We start from the raw sequence: 18,649 nt of genomic DNA on the forward strand, positions 1-18,649 counted from the left end.
CTGACACTCCTGTGGAAAATCAGAGAATAAGTAAAGCTTGTGGTAAAATGATATTCAAATATTACAAACTGGTCATTCATTTGTAGTAATAAATGGATGTAGTCAGTAAAAGCAACTTTTTAAGAGTTTCATCTTAGGTCTGAAAGTGTGTGATTGTGAATGTTGTGCTTGGTGAGGTTCCTGTCAGTCTCTGTGTTCACTGGTCTGTGTCACACTCTCTTCCTGCTGTAACAGCTCAGTGTCTCTGCCTCTGACTGAGGGAGGTTTTTGTACGACTGTGATTCACTGTGTCAACACACTCTGTCCATTTATTACATGGCCACTAAAACAGTAATAATCTCCAACATCTTCACTCTGAACTCCATTGATGGTCAAAGAGAAGTCAGAGCTGCTTCCACTGCCACTAAATCGAGCTGGTGCTCCTGAATGTCTATTGGTCGCTCTGTATATTAGGAGCTTTGGAGTCTGTCCAGGTTTCTGCTGGTACCAGGACATACATGGTTGACTATAACACGTTCCAACACTGGGGTTGGTTTTACAGGTCAGAGTGACAGTGGATCCTGGAGTAAAGGTCACGACTGGAGGCTGAGTCACAGTCACCTGGCCGCTGCATCCTGCAGACAAACACAAATCATACAAGTCTCAGCGGAGGTGAAGAGAGAGAACAGGCAGCGCATCACGTCTGAAATGTTGCTGAGTGACTGAACCTGTGAAGCTGCAGCAGGCCAGCGTCCAGATGAGGAGGGCGATGAGAGTCATGGTGGTTGTGGTCGACTGACGGGTCTGAGTCCTGCAGAGCTGAAGTCACAGGACTATAAAGCTTCTCGGTTCAGTGGAGGATCAGCTGACGATGCAAAGCCTCCTCTCTATGGAAATGATTCCTCTGCTCTGAGCGGACTGAAGGTGACGTGGGACACAAACTCAGGAGCGTTACTGTTTGGATTTACACTAAATATGAAGAAGCACAATTGAGGGTCGTCAGCATCTGGATTCAAATTGTGTCACTTTCATTGATGCAAATATGTTTATTTTATTCCCTTGAATTACAGAGTGAGTAGAAGTACAATAGAACTTTAAAAGCTTTTTGTTTGAATTGTGTTTTTCAAATTCTACTGAGGTTTCCTGTTTGTTTTACAGATTTTAAATGATGTTAAACTATTTTGAAGTATTAATTTATGACAAAGTTAAATCAACTGTTTGTGTCTCAATGTTTAGAAGTAACAAAAATGATTGAAATTATTTCAAATCATGATGAAATGTCAGGCCACATTAGCTCAATATAAATATGAAGTGTCAATTGTGTAGTTTTACCATAAAAAGTGAATCTTCAGTGGACAGACTGTTGTTCACGGTGCAGGAGGTTTTTGTACGAGCACCTAATGAGTCTGTATCACTGTGGTACACTTTCGGTGGAGGAACCAAACTCGTCAGTGACTGTAAGTACCAGAGATTTTGACTTTGTGCAATAATAACTTTGATCTAATAATGAAGAAGAATTTGATCAAGTTCAGAGATTGACTGGCTGATAATTTTGTTGAGTTTTGATCAATCAAAGTTAATCTCATATCCTGAGAAAAAGAAATGCTGATCAATATTTATTGATTGTAATGAGTTTCTGTAGATTATTACATTTATAGAAACATACAAAAACAAATGTTTCATCTATTTTCATGTTCACTAATGATTTGAATTCACATGTGTAGAACATTTTAAAATAGAATTTGCTCAAGCTTCAAACTGAATCACAAAGTGTTTCAAATGTTTACTTTGAAATGATCAGACATATTCTGGCACAAAAATCTGATGTTGAACACAAACAGGATTTTATCAGTAAATGCAGCTCAGCTTTGTGTTCACGGTTCATGTGGTGAAAAGGAAGTGAAAGAAACAGACGACAACGGTTTGAACTGTTTTCACACCAGTGTTTCAGCTCTGTGACTTCAAACAGAAGAAAATCATCTCAGGGACGAGTTCTTCACTGTCACACGTTGAGAAACAGACATGAAGACGTCATCAATAATCATCAATAATCATTATCAGTGAACCTTCTCAGCCACATTGACACTTGAACCCTGCGGCTGATGGTCTGACACTGAGTGAAGATGTTAAACAGTAGAAGTTCTTCTGTTTTATTTTATAACATGCAAGAAATCACCTGGACGTCATTTTGCTTCATCCTCATCCATTTGTCTTTTCTCCCCCCTCTCTCTCCTCCAGTGGGTGTGGTGCGGCCCACCCTGACCGTCCTCCCCCCCTCCAGTGCAGAGCTGCAGCAGGGCAGTGCCACTCTGGTGTGTCTGGCCAGCGGGGGCTTCCCCTCGGCCTGGAGCCTGGGCTGGAAGGTGGGGGGCAGCAGCAGCTCCTCGGGGGCGTCTCACAGCCCAGAGGTCCTGGGGAAGGACGGCCACTACAGCTGGAGCAGCACCCTGAGCCTCCCTGTGGAGCAGTGGAGCAAGGCGGCCTCAGTGAGCTGTGAGGCCAGTCTGAACGGACAGAGCCCTGTCACTCAAACCCTGGACCCTGACCGCTGCTCGGAGTAGAGAGACGACAGGATGGAGTCATTGTGCTCTACTGTGGGTCTGTTTGATTTACGTGTGTTCTACTGCAGCTCTGCACGTCTTCATATCTTTGCTTCAACATATTATCACAGTTCAATGTTGTATTGTGCTACTTTTTAAACAAGAATAAATATTTCATGTCATATGTCATTTGTTTTTCACATTTCTATTCTTACTTTACTGAAATAAAATAAATCATCACTAACATCTGCTTCTGTTTTATTTCTTCTGCAAGATATTAATGTAAATCTGTGTTTTACTTCCACTTATACAATAATTTCTCTTGTGTGGATCTGCATGAAAACCATGTTCCTCACTTCTGAAATGAACAATTCACTTCATTCAAATGATGAAAATCACATATTTCATTAGTTTGTAGGACTTTCCTCATAATTCATATTATTGTCAACAAAAGTGTCACAAGTAAAAACTTCAAATGAAACCTGAGAAGTTAGAGGGAGATGACACATTTAGCATAAGAGTTATTTAGATATTTAGTTCCATCCATGTTCTGATGTGTGAGTGCTTAATGGTAAAACACCTTTGAATGTGTGATTATAATATTCATCATATCACTATTTAATAAAGTTTAACAGAATCTAAATGACAATTAAAGTCGACAAACAAACATTTAGTCATCAAATGAAATTGATTAATAACCAGAACTTTCTGATTATTCTTGTTTTAAACTTGTTGGTTGTATCATCTCAATGTGTTTATAATACATCGTGCACATCACTACATATATTCTCTGTGTTCACTGTAGTTTTCTGTTAGAGCTCATTCTGTAGAGCAACTAGTTGACGCAGGTTTTTCACGATACAGCTCCGTTTACAACACGTGCAACTCGGCCGGTCGACGCAGCGTTCACTGCTCCGCCAGAGAATCACCATGAAAAATCATTTGTGGGACTCCAGGGGCGTTTCAAGGGACTTTAGGGGCCTCGGGCAAAAGGGACCTGGGGGAGCCTGCATTGAATCAAACACCCCCCTACAAAGAAACACATGAACCACATCATTACAATCTTCAAACTAATCTTTTCTCATCAACATTAAAAGTGCAGACCCGTGCATCCACGTAAATGATAGTGAAGCAATAAAGTTTAACTTCAAACCTCCCCCCCACCATCTCAGGCTCATCTTACACACACATTTAGACGTTCAAGTCTTCAACCAATCATCTAAAAGGACAAAGTTGGTTGCATGGGGCCTTGTTTGTTGATTTATGAACATTTAAAACTTTAGTTTAGTTTGTTTCAGTTAAGATTCTTCTGCTTGACGACTCGTGTGTTGTGTTCACTGGACCAGTTATTCTCTGTGCAGCTGCAGTGGACCAGTTTCACTTCAGTCAAACTGAGGGAGGTTTTTGTACGACTCTAAATCACTGTGTGAACATTCCACTGCCATGAGCACCAAGACAGTAATAATCTCCAACATCTTCAGCCTGAACACCACTGATAGTTAAGGTGTAACTAGAACCAGATCTACTGCCACTGAATCGAGACGGAGTTCCTGAATTAAGAGTTGATGTTGTGTATATAAGAAGCTTGGGAGCCTGTCCAGGTTTCTGAAGGTACCAACTGAGATCATCACCAATATTTGAACTCCCTCTGGCTCCGATGTTCACAGTCCCTCCAAGTCTAACAGACTTGACTGTGTCGGTCTGAGTCAGAAAATTGTTGGCAGCAGACTCTGAAATCAGAAATGAATGAAAGAGCATCAGAGGAAAGAGTTCCAACAGCCTGTGGAGGAAAATAAAGACAACACATTAACACCATGTTCAAAATCTCTCACCCTGACTCAGAAAAACCAACATGACACTCAGAGTTACTGTCAACATCATCCTGATGCAGTTTTCTGTGTGAGCGTGTGAAAACTGCTCGGACTCTGTGTGAGGCAGGAGAACTTAAACTCTGGAGCAGCGATGCACAAAAGTCATGCAAACACACACCTGCGGATGTGAAACAGAAAAAGCAGAGTTCATCTCCCTCTGGATCATTCGACCATTTCAAATCTGTCCATAGAAAACTTAAACATGTCTCACATGTTCTCCCAATGCCAACTCCATGGATTATTATTATTATTTATTTTAATTTTATTAGTTTTTCTAGGGTGAGGAAAATAAAATGCAAGAACAGCCCAGACATTCAACTTGCAGTTGAGCAGTTGAACTTATTCATATATTTAATTTACCAGCTTTTTTTATTTCATTTTACAAAAATGATTCAAAGTTCTTCTCTCCAATGTCCTGTAGTTTCATGTCAAATAATCTCAGCCACATTGAATAATGATGTGAAGGGTTTCCTCAGTTTGCAGCTGGTTAAATGCTCATCAGTTGTGGAATCATCCTGTTTCATTGAATTTTGACATATATCAGAAAACAAAGCAAAATCATGAACGTTTTCAAGGTGGATGTTATTTTTGTAATAATAAAATCCTTTAGATGACAGAGATTGTTTCTGCATCTGTTAACACAGATGACAGTTTGTCACTGACATGACTTTGTGCTTTTTAACAGACTTCTATCACTGTGGTACACGTTCGGCGGAGGCACCAAACTCATCATTCACAGTAAGTCTGGCTTCATGGTGGATCAAACTTTGCACATAATGTATTTCTCAATAGATAAATAAATGTGTCTCTATGTTTTATTACATCCGGTAGTTATCAGACAACAATCATATTTGAAAGGGGAAAAAAAGTGAATATGAATTTCAGTCTGTTAATAAGCAACAACGATTAGAAGTTGAAAAGTTCAATCATGACTTTGCCAAATTGAAACAATAGGTCTCTGAATTATGTCAGCACATGAAATGATTGTATTATGAATGAGGATGCGAATGGACATTTTCTGTAGACGATGTAAAGAAGCTTGAATTAAGTTTATATCAAAGTTCAGCTCATTGGAAACTTGATTTTTTTAACCCTGCGTGTATAAAAATGACTGTTAAAGAGTTTCATACTCCAGATTTTCTTGATGGGTCTTGTCTCGGTTAAGATACGATATGATACAATTAGGTAACGCTAAGATGAGATAAGATAAGTGACTCTCATCTTCTTGTGTGTCTCTACTCTCCCCTCCAGGTGGCCCCATGGTCAGGCCCTCGGTCTCTCTGCTTCCCCCTTCCTCTGAGCAGCTCTCTGGGGGCTCGGCCATGCTGGCCTGCCTGTTGACTGGCTACTCTCCTCAGGGAGCTGTGGTGAGCTGGCACGTGGACGGCACAGAGGTGACGGAGGGGGTCCTTACCAGCTCGGAGCAGGAGAAGAGCGGACGCTTCAGCAGCAGCAGCACCCTGACCCTGAGCCGGGAGCACTGGGAGACAGGGGAGCTGTACTCCTGCAGGGTCCTCCACCACGGACACAGTCAGACCCAGTCCCTCACCAGGAGCCAGTGTCAGGGCTAGAGGGGCCGACTGAAGCCCAGGACAGGAGCTCTGTCTGGGGGGAGGGGGCAGGAGAAGCAGACCTGCAGCTCTGATCAAATATGAGTTTGGATGTTTGTAGAGGTTTGTTCTGTGTGGAGCTCAACTTTAATAACTGTCACGCTCACAAATGAGGTTTTGCTAATAAAGTTTGTATTGATGCATAACACCAAAGTGTTTGGTCTTTAATCTTTTTACATGGTTTTAAATCTTCACTTGATGCTCCTCCTCTGGGCAGATATCTTGGAATTTAAATCGGTTGGTAAAAATAAAAGTTACTACTTCTTTTAATTGGTAAGAACAATGATGACATATTAGTGATCGTTTTATCAAGATTGGAAACATGCTTCCTTTTCAGCGAAGCAAAACCAATGATAGAAATAACTAACGGCCAATATTTGTCTGTCAATGTGACTGTTAATGTAATCATTAGATCTTATTAAATCTCAATTTAAAATGATTCCTCTAAAACTCAACTCAACTAATCATCATTGAATAAAACTGTGTGTCACAACAAATCGGTGTCTTTTTTTTTGCTTTCAACATTTTACACATTGCAAAACCTCCATTCTTGATCATTCCAGTGTCAGAAAGTGCAGGAGATGGTTTCAGTTGTGTCACTTCTCTGCACGTCAGTGGAGATACAACATATCAAGCATTAAAACATTGATTTCAAAATCTAGAACAAGAAACTGGAGCTTTTGGTTTGGACTGATGTAAGGTGCCAGGTTATGTCAGTAGCTTCAGAGAGGGAACTGAATGAGGAGAATACAAAATGAGAAGTGTGTGTGGGCTTTGTTTCAGTAAAGATTCTTCTGCTTGAAGACTCGTGTGTTGTGTTCACTGGACCAGTTATTCTCTGTGCAGCTGCAGTGGACCAGTTTCACTTCAGTCAAACTGAGGGAGGTTTTTGTACGACTCTAAATCACTGTGTGAACACTCCACTGCCATGATCACCGAAACAGTAATAATCTCCAACATCTTCAGCCTGAACACCACTGATAGTTAAGGTGTAACTAGAACCAGATCTACTGCCACTGAATCGAGACGGAGTTCCTGAATTAAGAGTTGATGCTCTGTATATAAGAAGCTTGGGAGCCTGTCCAGGTTTCTGAAGGTACCAACTGAGATCAGCACCAATATCTGAACTCCCTCTGGCTCCGATGTTCACAGTCCCTCCAAGTCTAACAGACTTGACTGTGTCGGTCTGAGTCAGAAATTTGTTGGCAGCAGTCTCTGAAATCAGAAATGAATGAAAGAGCATCAGAGGAAAGAGTTCCAACAGCCTGTGGAGGAAAATAAAGACAACACATTAACACCATGTTCAAAATCTCTCACCCTGACTCAGAAAAACCATCATGACACTCAGAGTTACTGTCAACATCATCCTGATGCAGTTTTCTGTGCGAGTGCGTGAAAACGGTTCAGACTCTGTGAGACTTTAACTCTGAGGAGCAGCGATGCAAACAATTCATGCAAAATACATTTGAGTACACCTGTCTTGATGAAACCCAGAGGAAGAGGTGAGGTTGAATGAGAACATGTGGACATCACATGAAGGACCTTTCACTTCTGGTTCTGACTTTGAAACGTTCTGGTCTGCACACATGGGAGAAGTTTGTCTTCAAGGCTTTTTACCAGAAAACCTTTGAATGTGATTGTTGTTCATGGACTCTTTCATCCCAAAACACCAAATGTATCAAAATCGAACCAAGTGATTTTGTTTCCTCAACTGAATCAAAGTGTGACTGAAAACTGAAGCCAGCAGCTCCTCTGGGAGTAACTGTCTCTTCATGTCTATAAGTAGATGCACACTGCCCTCTGCTGACACTTCACCATCATCAATAACTCCATCATGGTTGAGACTGATTTGGTTTTCTGTCCTTGTTCAATCTTTCATCACCGTGTACATCAGTCATTTCATTCAGCTCTGATATCAGGGAAAGAAGTCAGTAAGTACACGTCATCTAACCTCAGTGACCCCAGACCTCTGCTTTATTGAAGTACTCTCCCCCTCTGAGAATACTCTGAGTATCAATAAGACTTGATGTGACAGTGAAGTCTACGAGTATCAGTCTCATTTGATTGCTCTGTAAAAAACTAAAGTTTAACATGTACAGTTCCAATAAAACTGAGCAAAGTGCGTCTGCTAATGAAGATAAAACCATGTGAATAAAAAGAGCTGCAAAATGCATCATGAGGCCTAAAGAGACCTTAGTTAGATAGACTGTCTATATGAACACAGTCTGGTTGCTATATAATGATATATAAGGTCTATATAGATATACATGCAATCTGTTGACTAAATAATATATTTCTCATATAATCTATGTTTAATATAATAATATATGATTCACATATGTATATACAGTCTACATAAAGATGTTGACAGTCTATATGAAATATGTAGAATATATAGACTATCACTATAAATAAATGTCTTTAAAAACTGTTTATACAAAGATAAAGTCCACAAACAATGTATATAATGATTATATACAACTTATGGAATGCACCTTGCTCTATAAAGGATTCTTGAATATACTACAAATACATCATGAATGTATTGACTGTAATTACTGCACTTGAGAAAAATCAATTTTGTACATATTTAGAAATATCCCACTGACACTCCTGTGGAAAATCAGAGAATAAGCAAAGCTTGTGGTAAAATGATATTCAAATATTACAAACTGGTCATTCATTTGTAGTAATAAATGGATGTAGTCAGTAAAAGCAACTTTTTAAGAGTTTCATCTTAGGTCTGAAAGTGTGTGATTGTGAATGTTGTGCTTGGTGAGGTTCCTGTCAGTCTCTGTGTTCACTGGTCTGTGTCACACTCTCTTCCTGCTGTAACAGCTCAGTGTCTCTGCCTCTGACTGAGGGAGGTTTTTGTACGACTGTGATTCACTGTGTCAACACACTCTGTCCATTTATTACATGGCCACTGTGACAGTAATAATCTCCAACATCTTCACTCTGAACTCCACTGATGGTCAAAGAGAAGTCAGAGCTGCTTCCACTGCCACTAAATCGAGCTGGTGCTCCTGAATATCTATTGGTCGCTCTGTATATTAGGAGCTTTGGAGTCTGTCCAGGTTTCTGCTGGTACCAGGACATACATTGTTCACCACTACACGTTGCAACATTGGAATTGGTTTTACAGGTCAGAGTGACAGTGGATCCTGGAGTAATGGTCACGACTGGAGGCTGAGTCACAGTCACCTGGCCGCTGCATCCTGCAGACAAACACAAATCATACAAGTCTCAGCGGAGGTGAAGAGAGAGAACAGGCAGCGCATCACGTCTGAAATGTTGCTGAGTGACTGAACCTGTGAAGCTGCAGCAGGCCAGCGTCCAGATGAGGAGGGCGATGAGAGTCATGGTGGTTGTGGTCGACTGACGGGTCTGAGTCCTGCAGAGCTGAAGTCACAGGACTATAAAGCTTCTCGGTTCAGTGGAGGATCAGCTGACGATGCAAAGCCTCCTCTCTATGGAAATGATTCCTCTGCTCTGAGCGGACTGAAGGTGACGTGGGACACAAACTCAGGAGCGTTACTGTTTGGATTTACACTAAATATGAAGAAGCACAATTGAGGGTCGTCAGCATCTGGATTCAAATTGTGTCACTTTCATTGATGCAAATATGTTTATTTTATTCCCTTGAATTACAGAGTGAGTAGAAGTACAATAGAACTTTAAAAGCTTTTTGTTTAAATTGTGTTTTTCAAATTCTGTTGAGGTTTCCTGTTTGTTTTACAGATTTTAAATGATGTTAAACTATTTTGAAGTATTAATTTATGACAAAGTTAAATCAACTGTTTGTGTCTCAATGTTTAAAAGTAACAAAAATGATTGAAATTATTTCAAATCATGATGAAATGTCAGGCCACATTAGCTCAATATAAATATGAAGTGTCAATTGTGTAGTTTTACCATAAAAAGTGAATCTTCAGTGGACAGACTGTTGTTCACGGTGCAGGAGGTTTTTGTACGAGCACCTAATGAGTCTGTATCACTGTGGTGGACTTCCGGTGGAGGAACCAAACTCGTCAGTGACTGTAAGTACCAGAGATTTTGACTTTGTGCAATAATAACTTTGATCTAATAATGAAGAAGAATTTGATCAAGTTCAGAGATTGACTGGCTGATAATTTTGTTGAGTTTTGATCAATCAAAGTTAATCTCATATCCTGAGAAAAAGAAATGCTGATCAATATTTATTGATTGTAATGAATTTCTGTAGATTATTACATTTATAGAAACATACAAAAACAAATGTTTCATCTATTTTCATGTTCACTAATGATTTGAATTCACATGTGTAGAACATTTTAAAATAGAATTTGCTCAAGCTTCAAACTGAATCACAAAGTGTTTCAAATGTTTACTTTGAAATGATCAAACATATTCTGGCACAAAAATCTGATGTTGAACACAAACAGGATTTTATCAGTAAATGCAGCTCAGCTTTGTGTTCACGGTTCATGTGGTGAAAAGGAAGTGAAAGAAACAGACGACAACGGTTTGAACTGTTTTCACACCAGTGTTTCAGCTCTGTGACTTTAAACAGAAGAAAATCATCTCAGGGACGAGTTCTTCACTGTCACACGTTGAGAAACAGACATGAAGACGTCATCAATAATCATCAATAATCATTATCAGTGAACCTTCTCAGCCACATTGACACTTGAACCCTGCGGCTGATGGTCTGACACTGAGTGAAGATGTTAAACAGTAGAAGTTCTTCTGCTTTATTTTATAACGTGCAAGAAATCACCTGGACGTCATTTTGCTTCATCCTCATCCCTTTGTCTTTTCTCCCCCCTCTCTCTCCTCCAGTGGGTGTGGTGCGGCCCACCCTGACCGTCCTCCCCCCCTCCAGTGCAGAGCTGCAGCAGGGCAGTGCCACTCTGGTGTGTCTGGCCAGCGGGGGCTTCCCCTCGGCCTGGAGCCTGGGCTGGAAGGTGGGGGGCAGCAGCAGCTCCTCTGGGGCGTCTCACAGCCCAGAGGTCCTGGGGAAGGACGGCCACTACAGCTGGAGCAGCACCCTGAGCCTCCCTGTGGAGCAGTGGAGCAAGGCGGCCTCAGTGAGCTGTGAGGCCAGTCTGAACGGACAGAGCCCTGTCACTCAAACCCTGGACCCTGACCGCTGCTCGGAGTAGAGAGACGACAGGATGGAGTCATTGTGCTCTACTGTGGGTCTGTTTGATTTACATGTGTTCTACTGCAGCTCTGCACGTCTTCATATCTTTGCTTCAACATATTATCACAGTTCAATGTTGTATTGTGGTACTTTTTAAACAAGAATAAATATTTCATGTCATATGTCATTTGTTTTTCACATTTCTATTCTTACTTTACTGAAATAAAATAAATCATCACTAACATCTGCTTCTGTTTTGTTTCTTCTGCAAGATATTAATGTAAATCTGTGTTTTACTTCCACTTATACAATAATTTCTCTTGTGTGGATCTGCATGAAAACCATGTTCCTCACTTCTGAGATGAACAATTCACTTCATTCAAATGATGAAAATCACATATTTCATTAGTTTGTAGGACTTTCCTCATAATTCATATTATTGTCAACAAAAGTGTCACAAGTAAAAACTTCAAATGAAACCTGAGAAGTTAGAGGGAGATGACACATTTAGCATAAGAGTTATTTAGATATTTAGTTCCATCCATGTTCTGATGTGTGAGTGCTTAATGGTAAAACACCTTTGAATGTGTGATTATAATATTCATCATATCACTATTTAATAAAGTCAGAGTAGCTTCAGAGAGGGAACTGAATGAGGAGAATACAAAACGAGAAGTGTGTGTGGGCTTTGTTTCAGTTAAGATTCTTCTGCTTGAAGACTCGTGTGTTGTGTTCACTGGACCAGTTATTCTCTGTGCAGTTGCAGTGGACCAGTTTCACTTCAGTCAAACTGAGGGAGGTTTTTGTACGACTCTAAATCACTGTGTGAACGTGTAATCGCTATGTTCACCGAGACAGTAATAATCTCCAACATCTTCAGCCTGAACACCACTGATAGTTAAGGTGTAACTAGAACCAGAGCTACTGCCACTGAATCGAGACGGAGTTCCTGAATTAAGAGTTGATGCTTTGTATATAAGAAGCTTGGGAGCCTGTCCAGGTTTCTGAAGGTACCAACTGAGATCATCCTCAATATCTGAACTCCCTCTGGCTCCGATGTTCACAGTCCCTCCAAGACTAACAGACTTGACTGTGTCGGTCTGAGTCAGAAATTTGTTGGCAGCAGACTCTGAAATCAGAAATGAATGAAAGAGCATCAGAGGAAAGAGTTCCAACAGCCTGTGGAGGAAAATAAAGACAACACATTAACACCATGTTCAAAATCTCTCACCCTGACTCAGAAAAACCATCATGACACTCAGAGTTACTGTCAACATCATCCTGATGCAGTTTTCTGTGCGAGTGCGTGAAAACGGTTCAGACTCTGTGAGACTTTAACTCTGAGGAGCAGCGATGCAAACAATTCATGCAAAATACATTTGAGTACACCTGTCTTGATGAAACCCAGAGGAAGAGGTGAGGTTGAATGAGAACATGTGGACATCACATGAAGGACCTTTCACTTCTGGTTCTGACTTTGAAACGTTCTGGTCTGCACACATGGGAGAAGTTTGTCTTCAAGGCTTTTTACCAGAAAACCTTTGAATGTGATTGTTGTTCATGGACTCTTTCATCCCAAAACACCAAATGTATCAAAATCGAACCAAGTGATTTTGTTTCCTCAACTGAATCAAAGTGTGACTGAAAACTGAAGCCAGCAGCTCCTCTGGGAGTAACTGTCTCTTCATGTCTATAAGTAGATGCACACTGCCCTCTGCTGACACTTCACCATCATCAATAACTCCATCATGGTTGAGACTGATTTGGTTTTCTGTCCTTGTTCAATCTTTCATCACCGTGTACATCAGTCATTTCATTCAGCTCTGATATCAGGGAAAGAAGTCAGTAAGTACACGTCATCTAACCTCAGTGACCCCAGACCTCTGCTTTATTGAAGTACTCTCCCCCTCTGAGAATACTCTGAGTATCAATAAGACTTGATGTGACAGTGAAGTCTACGAGTATCAGTCTCATTTGATTGCTCTGTAAAAAACTAAAGTTTAACATGTACAGTTCCAATAAAACTGAGCAAAGTGCGTCTGCTAATGAAGATAAAACCATGTGAATAAAAAGAGCTGCAAAATGCATCATGAGGCCTAAAGAGACCTTAGTTAGATAGACTGTCTATATGAACACAGTCTGGTTGCTATATAATGATATATAAGGTCTATATAGATATACATGCAATCTGTTGACTAAATAATATATTTCTCATATAATCTATGTTTAATATAATAATATATGATTCACATATGTATATACAGTCTACATAAAGATGTTGACAGTCTATATGAAATATGTAGAATATATAGACTATCACTATAAATAAATGTCTTTAAAAACTGTTTATACAAAGATAAAGTCCACAAACAATGTATATAATGATTATATACAACTTATGGAATGCACCTTGCTCTATAAAGGATTCTTGAATATACTACAAATACATCATGAATGTATTGACTGTAATTACTGCACTTGAGAAAAATCAATTTTGTACATATTTAGAAATATCCCACTGACACTCCTGTGGAAAATCAGAGAATAAGTAAAGCTTGTGGTAAAATGATATTCAAATATTACAAACTGGTCATTCATTTGTAGTAATAAATGGATGTAGTCAGTAAAAGCAACTTTTTAAGAGTTTCATCTTAGGTCTGAAAGTGTGTGATTGTGAATGTTGTGCTTGGTGAGGTTCCTGTCAGTCTCTGTGTTCACTGGTCTGTGTCACACTCTCTTCCTGCTGTAACAGCTCAGTGTCTCTGCCTCTGACTGAGGGAGGTTTTTGTACGACTGTGATTCACTGTGTCAACACACTCTGTCCATTTATTACATGGCCACTGTGACAGTAATAATCTCCAACATCTTCACTCTGAACTCCACTGATGGTCAAAGAGAAGTCAGAGCTGCTTCCACTGCCACTAAATCGAGCTGGTGCTCCTGAATATCTATTGGTCGCTCTGTATATTAGGAGCTTTGGAGTCTGTCCAGGTTTCTGCTGGTACCAGGACATACATTGTTCACCACTACACGTTGCAACATTGGAATTGGTTTTACAGGTCAGAGTGACAGTGGATCCTGGAGTAAAGGTCACGACTGAAGGCTGAGTCACAGTCACCTGGCCGCTGCATCCTGCAGACAAACACAAATCATACAAGTCTCAGCGGAGGTGAAGAGAGAGAACAGGCAGCGCATCACGTCTGAAATGTTGCTGAGTGACTGAACCTGTGAAGCTGCAGCAGGCCAGCGTCCAGATGAGGAGGGCGATGAGAGTCATGGTGGTTGTGGTCGACTGACGGGTCTGAGTCCTGCAGAGCTGAAGTCACAGGACTATAAAGCTTCTCGGTTCAGTGGAGGATCAGCTGACGATGCAAAGCCTCCTCTCTATGGAAATGATTCCTCTGCTCTGAGCGGACTGAAGGTGACGTGGGACACAAACTCAGGAGCGTTACTGTTTGGATTTACACTAAATATGAAGAAGCACAATTGAGGGTCGTCAGCATCTGGATTCAAATTGTGTCACTTTCATTGATGCAAATATGTTTATTTCATTCCCTTGAATTACAGAGTGAGTAGAAGTACAATAGAACTTTAAAAGCTTTTTGTTTAAATTGTGTTTTTCAAATTCTGTTGAGGTTTCCTGTTTGTTTTACAGATTTTAAATGATGTTAAACTATTTTGAAGTATTAATTTATGACAAAGTTAAATCAACTGTTTGTGTCTCAATGTTTAAAAGTAACAAAAATGATTGAAATTATTTCAAATCATGATGAAATGTCAGGCCACATTAGCTCAATATAAATATGAAGTGTCAATTGTGTAGTTTTACCATAAAAAGTGAATCTTCAGTGGACAGACTGTTGTTCACGGTGCAGGAGGTTTTTGTACGAGCACCTAATGAGTCTGTATCACTGTGGTGGACTTTCGGTGGAGGAACCAAACTCGTCAGTGACTGTAAGTACCAGAGATTTTGACTTTGTGCAATAATAACTTTGATCTAATAATGAAGAAGAATTTGATCAAGTTCAGAGATTGACTGGCTGATAATTTTGTTGAGTTTTGATCAATCAAAGTTAATCTCATATCCTGAGAAAAAGAAATGCTGATCAATATTTATTGATTGTAATGAATTTCTGTAGATTATTACATTTATAGAAACATACAAAAACAAATGCTTCATCTATTTTCATGTTCAATAATGATTTGAATTCACATGTGTAGAACATTTTAAAATAGAATTTGCTCAAGCTTCAAACTGAATCACAAAGTGTTTCAAATGTTTACTTTGAAATGATCAAACATATTCTGGCACAAAAATCTGATGTTGAACACAAACAGGATTTTATCAGTAAATGCAGCTCAGCTTTGTGTTCACGGTTCATGTGGTGAAAAGGAAGTGAAAGAAACAGACGACAACGGTTTGAACTGTTTTCACACCAGTGTTTCAGCTCTGTGACTTTAAACAGAAGAAAATCATCTCAGGGACGAGTTCTTCACTGTCACACGTTGAGAAACAGACATGAAGACGTCATCAATAATCATCAATAATCATTATCAGTGAACCTTCTCAGCCACATTGACACTTGAACCCTGCGGCTGATGGTCTGACACTGAGTGAAGATGTTAAACAGTAGAAGTTCTTCTGTTTTATTTTATAACGTGCAAGAAATCACCTGGACGTCATTTTGCTTCATCCTCATCCCTTTGTCTTTTCTCCCCCCTCTCTCTCCTCCAGTGGGTGTGGTGCGGCCCACCCTGACCGTGCTCCCCCCCTCCAGTGCAGAGCTGCAGCAGGGCAGTGCCACTCTGGTGTGTCTGGCCAGCGGGGGCTTCCCCTCGGCCTGGAGCCTGGGCTGGAAGGTGGGGGGCAGCAGCAGCTCCTCGGGGGCGTCTCACAGCCCAGAGGTCCTGGGGAAGGACGGCCACTACAGCTGGAGCAGCACCCTGAGCCTCCCTGTGGAGCAGTGGAGCAAGGCGGCCTCAGTGAGCTGTGAGGCCAGTCTGAACGGACAGAGCCCTGTCACTCAAACCCTGGACCCTGACCGCTGCTCGGAGTAGAGAGACGACAGGATGGAGTCATTGTGCTCTACTGTGGGTCTGTTTGATTTACGTGTGTTCTACTGCAGCTCTGCACGTCTTCATATCTTTGCTTCAACATATTATCACAGTTCAATGTTGTATTGTGCTACTTTTTAAACAAGAATAAATATTTCATGTCATATGTCATTTGTTTTTCACATTTCTATTCTTACTTTACTGAAATAAAAGAAATCATCACTAACATCTGCTTCTGTTTTGTTTCTTCTGCAAGATATTAATGTAAATCTGTGTTTTACTTCCACTTATACAATAATTTCTCTTGTGTGGATCTGCATGAAAACCATGTTCCTCACTTCTGAGATGAACAATTCACTTCATTCAAATGATGAAAATCACATATTTCATTAGTTTGTAGGACTTTCCTCATAATTCATATTATTGTCAACAAAAGTGTCACAAGTAAAAACTTCAAATGAAACCTGAGAAGTTAGAGGGAGATGACACATTTAGCATAAGAGTTATTTAGATATTTAGTTCCATCCATGTTCTGATGTGTGAGTGCTTAATGGTAAAACACCTTTGAATGTGTGATTATAATATTCATCATATCACTATTTAATAAAGTCAGAGTTGCTTCAGAGATGGAACTGAATGAGGAGAATACAAAACGAGAAGTGTGTGTGGGCTTTGTTTCAGTTAAGATTCTTCTGCTTGAAGACTCGTGTGTTGTGTTCACTGGACCAGTTATTCTCTGTGCAGCTGCAGTGGACCAGTTTCACTTCAGTCAAACTGACGGAGGTTTTTGTACGACTCTAAATCATTGTGTGAACACTCCACTGCCATGATTGCCGAGACAGTAATAATCTCCAACATCTTCAGCCTGAACACCACTGATAGTTAAGGTGTAACTAGAACCAGATCTACTGCCACTGAATCGAGATGGAGTTCCTGAATTAAGAGTTGATGCTCTGTATATAAGAAGCTTGGGAGCCTGTCCAGGTTTCTGAAGGTACCAACTGAGATCAGCACCAATATTTGAACTCCCTCTGGCTCCGATGTTCACAGTCCCTCCAAGACTAACAGACTTGACTGTGTCGGTCTGAGTCAGAAAATTGTTGGCAGCAGACTCTGAAATCAGAAATGAATGAAAGAGCATCAGAGGAAAGAGTTCCAACAGCCTGTGGAGGAAAATAAAGACAACACATTAACACCATGTTCAAAATCTCTCACCCTGACTCAGAAAAACCATCATGACACTCAGAGTTACTGTCAACATCATCCTGATGCAGTTTTCTGTGCGAGTGCGTGAAAACGGTTCAGACTCTGTGTGACTTTAACTCTGAGGAGCAGCGATGCAAACAATTCATGCAAAATACATTTGAGTACACCTGTCTTGATGAAACCCAGAGGAAGAGGTGAGGTTGAGTGAGAACATGTGGACATCACATGAAGGAACTTTCACTTCTGGTTCTGACTTTGAAACGTTCTGGTCTGCACACATGGGAGAAGTTTGTCTTCAAGGCTTTTTACTGTCTCTTCATCTCTATAAGTAGATGCACACTGCCCTCTGCTGACACTTCACCATCATCAATAACTCCATCATGGTTGAGACTGATTTGGTTTTCTGTCCTTGTTCAATCTTTCATCACCGTGTACATCAGTCATTTCATTCAGCTCTGATATCAGGGAAAGAAGTCAGTAAGTACACGTCATCTAACCTCAGTGACCCCAGACCTCTGTTTTATTGAAGTACTCTCCCCCTCTGAGAATACTCTGAGTATCAATAAGACTTCATGTGACAGTGAAGTCTACGAGTATCAGTCTCATTTGATTGCTCTGTAAAAAACTAAAGTTTAACATGTACAGTTCCAATAAAACTGAGCAAAGTGCGTCTGCTAATGAAGATAAAACCATGTGAATAAAAAGAGCTGCAAAATGCATCATGAGGCCTAAAGAGACCTTAGTTAGATAGACTGTCTATATGAACACAGTCTGGTTGCTATATAATGATATATAAGGTCTATATAGATATACATGCAATCTGTTGACTAAATAATATATTTATCATATAATCTATGTTTAATATAATAATATATGATTCACATATGTATATACAGTCTACATAAAGATGATGACAGTCTATATGAAATATGTAGAATATATAGACTATCACTATAAATAAATGTCTTTAAAAACTGTTTATACAAAGATAAAGTCCACAAACAATGTATATAATGATTGTATACAACTTATGGAATGCACCTTGCTCTATAAAGGATTTTTGAATATACTACAAATACATCATGAATGTATTGACTGTAATTACTGCACTTGAGAAAAATCAATTTTGTACATATTTAGAAATATCCCACTGACACTCCTGTGGAAAATCAGAGAATAAGTAAAGCTTGTGGTAAAATGATATTCAAATATTACAAACTGGTCATTCATTTGTAGTAATAAATGGATGTAGTCAGTAAAAGC

At 40.0% G+C, this 18,649-nt stretch overlaps 1 long non-coding RNA gene and 4 gene segments (V, D, J or C); 4 read left to right on the forward strand and 1 right to left on the reverse strand.

Annotated features, from left to right (window-relative positions):
* The first annotated feature begins 289 nt into the window (after window positions 1–289).
* Window positions 290–2,763, forward strand: LOC138412317 (immunoglobulin lambda constant 1-like). The segment is given in 2 exon segments: window positions 290–1,050; window positions 2,218–2,763. Coding segments are annotated over 2 exon segments (360 nt in total).
* Window positions 2,764–4,959: 2,196 nt separating this feature from the next.
* Window positions 4,960–6,153, forward strand: LOC138412323 (uncharacterized). The gene is made up of 2 exons (XR_011244764.1): window positions 4,960–5,128; window positions 5,642–6,153. It is a non-coding gene; the product is annotated as an uncharacterized lncRNA (long non-coding RNA).
* A 2,930-nt stretch (window positions 6,154–9,083) lies between these two features.
* LOC138412321 (immunoglobulin lambda constant 1-like) lies at window positions 9,084–11,367 on the forward strand. The segment is given in 2 exon segments: window positions 9,084–9,654; window positions 10,822–11,367. Coding segments are annotated over 2 exon segments (360 nt in total).
* Window positions 11,368–11,928: 561 nt separating this feature from the next.
* LOC138412167 (Ig kappa chain V region K16-167-like) lies at window positions 11,929–14,402 on the reverse strand. The segment is given in 4 exon segments: window positions 11,929–12,153; window positions 12,503–12,514; window positions 14,166–14,257; window positions 14,351–14,402. Coding segments are annotated over 4 exon segments (366 nt in total).
* LOC138412319 (immunoglobulin lambda constant 1-like) lies at window positions 14,267–16,406 on the forward strand. The segment is given in 2 exon segments: window positions 14,267–14,693; window positions 15,861–16,406. Coding segments are annotated over 2 exon segments (360 nt in total).
* Window positions 16,407–18,649: the final 2,243 nt, after the last annotated feature.

The sequence above is a fragment of the Paralichthys olivaceus genome, chromosome 12, assembly GCF_024713975.1.
Source record: "Paralichthys olivaceus isolate ysfri-2021 chromosome 12, ASM2471397v2, whole genome shotgun sequence".
In the NCBI taxonomy this organism is placed as follows: Eukaryota; Metazoa; Chordata; class Actinopteri; order Pleuronectiformes; family Paralichthyidae; genus Paralichthys; species Paralichthys olivaceus.